The sequence below is a fragment of the Colobus angolensis genome, unplaced genomic scaffold (genome assembly GCF_000951035.1).
Source record: "Colobus angolensis palliatus isolate OR3802 unplaced genomic scaffold, Cang.pa_1.0 Scaffold273, whole genome shotgun sequence".
Taxonomy (NCBI): Eukaryota; Metazoa; Chordata; class Mammalia; order Primates; family Cercopithecidae; genus Colobus; species Colobus angolensis.
In genome coordinates, this window is record NW_012115966.1 from 870,814 (window position 1) to 875,263 (window position 4,450).

The following is a 4,450-nucleotide window of genomic DNA, read 5'->3' on the forward strand; positions in this document are numbered from 1 at the left end:
AAAGAAAGAAGGAAAGAAAAAGAAAAAAAAAATGAAAAGTGCACAATATCTGTCCTCAGCGAGCCCACAGGCCATGAGGAAGACCAACAGGGAAATAAGTGGTATGATACTAAGCCCCCAGGCCGGTCAGGAGCATCCTGAAGAGATGTGGACTGAGTTGAGGTTTGAAGGTTGATTGAAAGTCAGAGGAGTTGGAGAGTAGAGAACATTCCAGGCAGAGAGTTCTCTGCAGCCAGGAACATTGCTGAGGCCACAGGGGTGCTGTGCTGCAACACCGAGTTAGCCCCAGTGGGGAGCTGCCCCACATGCCAGCCTGGCTGTGCCCTCACTGCCCTCCCAGGGGTCGCCACCAGGGCCAGCTGGGCAGGGGGTAAGACCGAACCATTTGGTCCAAACCTCACATTTGTGAAAGTCATCATATTTAGACTTTCTACATTATCTCCATTTGGGATGTGGGTGTTTAAAATACAGTTGCTAAATGTAAACCATTGAAATCTATAACCATTTTTGTAAGCCTATTTGGCATTTTTTTTAATATACAAGAAGTATAAAAATAATGAAAGTGGCCCAATTCTGTCTCGTTCTTAGCAAACAGGCAGTATTGGTCCTAGATAAGAACAGCGAGGCTTAGAGAAGCCTCCCAAAGCCAGATTGACTCCTTGGCACCTTGCTCACCTCACTGGCCCAGTAAGATCCAAACACCAAGGCCTGCCCATTGCTGGCACCACCCTCTGTCCTGGAAGTCCTGGGATGTTCTCCTGTGGCCTCTGCGCCATCCCATGCCCAGCTCCTCGGCTGACCCAGGGATGGCAGCCTGAGCCTTCCTGCTCCATTTCACCCCCACAGCCCAGCCTCTTCCCTGCAGGAGGCCACAGGCTGCCTCTGTGGCCAAGCTGGTTACACAGCCGCAAACCCAGACAGGCACCACAGGCAGCATCTCCACTGCCCTGGGCCGCTCATTTCTTTTGTCCTTGGGTACCACTAAGAAAGGCCCCAGGAGATGCCCCCAGATGGCTTGTCAACCAGATCCCATTAGCAGCTGCCACTAGGAGAAGGCAGTCAGAGTCTACTCTGCTCCTGCCCCCCACCTCACTCCTCATGAAGGGCAGTCTCCTTTGTGAAGTGTCACTGCCAAACTTGCAACTTCCGGCTCCTGGAGACACGGGCATTACTCACCTGCTCCAGCTGTTTGCAGAGCAGGCCTGTGGTCAGCCTGAGGTAGGGGCAGGGGCTAGAGAGCAAGACAGCCCCAACCCCTTCCCAAGGCCTTCTGAGGGCTGAACTACTATAAAGGTGTGACAAAGCCCGATCACTATATTTGGGGTAGGTGAAGCAGAGGGGACAAGACTAGCTATGATTTAGAAAACAAAGGACTGTTCGATTGTCTTCCCCCTGATAGAAAAAAGACTATCTAAAGCGGGGAGTGCAAAGAAAAAGAGAGGAGGGCTGGAGAGCAGACACATGCAGCTCCCAGCGGAGCACTGTCCAGGGAGTCTGCCAAGCGGACTCCAAGCGCTGTGATCTACCCAAGAGCTGCTCACCTCCCTCCCAAGGTAGCTGAGGGGCCTCAAAGTAGCATCACCAACAAAAACTTCCTAAAGCCACCTGAACCCCTCGTGTGACCCGGTAATGCTTGGATTTCCTGCGTGGCTCTCCCCCAGCAGAATGTACAGGGCTCTGTGAGCCTGGGCGCTCACAGGAACTCTGAACACTGGCATTTGGCTCTGACACATCGACCTCTGAGAGCCAGGTTAACACGAACGTACCATCGGCAATGGCACTGCTCTGACCACTGCCGGGGCCTGAGCCCCTGAGCCTGAGGATGGGAGTCTGGACTGTGGCTCTCCCCCAGGGTGGATGGCAGCCTAGGACTCAGATCTTTCCCCCTGCTCCCTGCTCACTCTTTCATCTGGCTTCTTCCAAGAGCACTGAGGTCCCTGTCTCAACACAGCTAGAGACTTCCTCTCCAGGGGCCAAGTGATCTCTATGCATCCCCACACCACCATGCCCTTACCTCTCATTCCCCAGGAACAAACGAGTCTTATCGTGCGAGGGTCTCCCCTCTTGTGCCCTTTGCCCAGAAAGCTCTAGAGTGAAGGACAGGTAGCTAAGGCATGCCTTGGTCTTCCCTGACCTGAGCTTGAAATAGTCATTGCCCTCGAGGTAGTCTCCACCCACCAACCCTTCCCACCACGTAGTTTCTGCTGTGCCCACACACCACCTGGCAGTCACATCCACCCCCGCAACGGCGCAGGGTTTCAGCCCTGGTGACAACAAGGGAAGTCAGGCTTTGCAGAAATGTGGTGTTTATTGGGAACCATCTGCCTGCACGTGTTTGGTCACATTGAGGTCCGTGGCCAGTGATGCAATCAGACAGCCTTTGCCAGCCCCACACGGTTATTGGCCCTGTCAAAGATGCTGTAATACTCCCGGATGAAGACATCCCCCAGGATCCACTGCTGGGAACTATAGTCACCCTGGAAACCATTGGTTCAGAAGCCCTGGTCCTGGGGTAAGGCAAGGCGGAGATGACGCTGGTCCCAATCCCATTTGCTGTGCCTAAAGATAGGCGTTTATACCCTACCCACAACTCCTTCTCCTCTGTGACTTCATTTTATCCTTGAAATGACCTTCCCAGATAAACAAGTATTGGATTCATGTCTCAACAGATGAAGAAATTGAGATTCAAAAAATAAAATGACACAATGTAGGATCACCAGGTAGGGTCCTGGCATCCTGAGTCCTGTTCCCTGCACTGGACCCCACTCCCCATCACCCATCCTCCCCAGCCCCTGCCTCCTGCTCTCAGCACCTACTGCCCTGATGACCAGCCAGAGCAGGCCCGGGGGTGGAGGTCAGTGGTCAGTGGGGCCAAGGGCCGGGCCCCACAAAGCCCAGGCTGGCTAAGCGAACCCTGCACAGAGCTCTAGGCCCCGGGACTTAGAAGCTTGAGCACAGAGGGAGGTTCCCATGGGGAGCTGTGGCCCTGCCTACCCCACCCTCACTGACACCTTGGCGCACCGCCCCTGCTGTTCCCCATTTTTCCCAGGATGAGGCTGAAGTGGCCACAAATGAGGCCCCAGGACAACATGGCCCACTCAGAAGGGCCGGTTGGTCCAAACGCATGCCCCTCCATTCTCTGTGGAGTCCACACCACTTCTTATCACCACCACCACTGCCTCACCAGGGCCCAACTGGGGGTGGGGGAGGCAGCTGGTGAAGAAGAAGTGGGAGGAGGAGCCCGGGCTTCCCCTCTGAGACTCATACCTGGCTGGTGTAGGCGGAGGGTGGCAGGGGGTACTTCCTGCCGTGGATCTCGAAGACAACCGTGGACATGCTGCTCAGGCGCCTGCAGTTGATGTCAAACTAAAGAACCAAGGGAGGTCCTCTTAGAAGCGGCGAGGGTGGAAGCTGACTGGAAGAGGCCCAGAACCCCTCCTGCCATCCCATGATCCATGGGGCAGGGAGGGGGCCCTGCCTACACCTAGGACCACAGGGAGGATCTCAGGGTGAGTCCCGGTCCCGAGACACGATTCTCAAAAGAGCCACAGCGGTCATGAACCCAGGGACAGACCCAAGCTTGGGACCCCGGGGGGTTGCCTCTGTGTCTCCACGTCTAGGCCCAGCCAGAGCTCACAGGGATGCTGGGAGCACTTGGCTGTCGAGGGGAGAGGGACAGGCTTGGGGTGGAGGAGGAAGAAGGGGCACAGCACAGGCCAGCGCGTCAGGGAGGGCACCCCTCCCAGAGGAACGGGAGGTCAGACGGCAACCGCTCCAGGAGGCATGGGGGCTCCCACAGCAATAGAGCCAAGCCAAAGGCCCCAGCAGAGGCCTCCGGAGAAACCCCAGCCTCAGCTGGGAAACGGGCTCCCTCACCACCCCTGCATCTTCTCGTTTGTGTGAAGGGGTCTCTACTTCAAGAGAACCTTGTGAGGCCTGGCCTCACCTCATCGTACTGGCCCGTGGTGGCTCCAATGGCCTGCTGGATGTTGAGGAAGTCACTGCCTGGCCCCACCAGCGGGAAGATGCCGGTGTCCAGGATGGCCTGACAGCCACCGTCACAGGCCACCACCACGCCATCGATGGTGACACTGCCGAGGGTATGCAGGACGGCCTCATCCAGCCCTCCCTCCCCAGGTCCTTCCTACCCTCCCCTGCCAGGATCCCAAGTAGTAAAGGAAGGCCCCCAGCCCTCCCCTTCCTGGAGGCCCCAGTACTTTCTGAGCCCAGAGAAAATATCTAAAACCATTTTCTTCCAATTCAGTGGCTAAATTGAAGACATCCCACTTTCCATGGGGCAGAAACTTCAATAAAACAACAAATTCACCCACATTAAGGGGTAGAACGAGTACTGTACTCGTTGCTTGAGATCTGGTTTCAAGTTTTTGATCTGCCATTTACTTGCTGTGTGTCTCCAGCAAGTTACCCAACCTTTGTGTACTCAGGCTTC

General features: G+C 55.7%; 1 protein-coding gene across 1 annotated transcript in view; it reads right to left on the minus strand.

The window, feature by feature from the left end:
- Positions 1-2,369: 2,369 nt before the first annotated feature.
- Positions 2,370-4,450, minus strand: part of LOC105516092 (chymosin-like) — a 7,849-nt gene continuing 5,768 nt past the window's right edge. Inside the window, 3 exon segments of the mRNA XM_011948155.1 lie at positions 2,370-2,507; positions 3,268-3,366; positions 3,947-4,091. Of these exon segments, the coding sequence (XP_011803545.1) occupies positions 2,370-2,507; positions 3,268-3,366; positions 3,947-4,091 (382 nt within the window).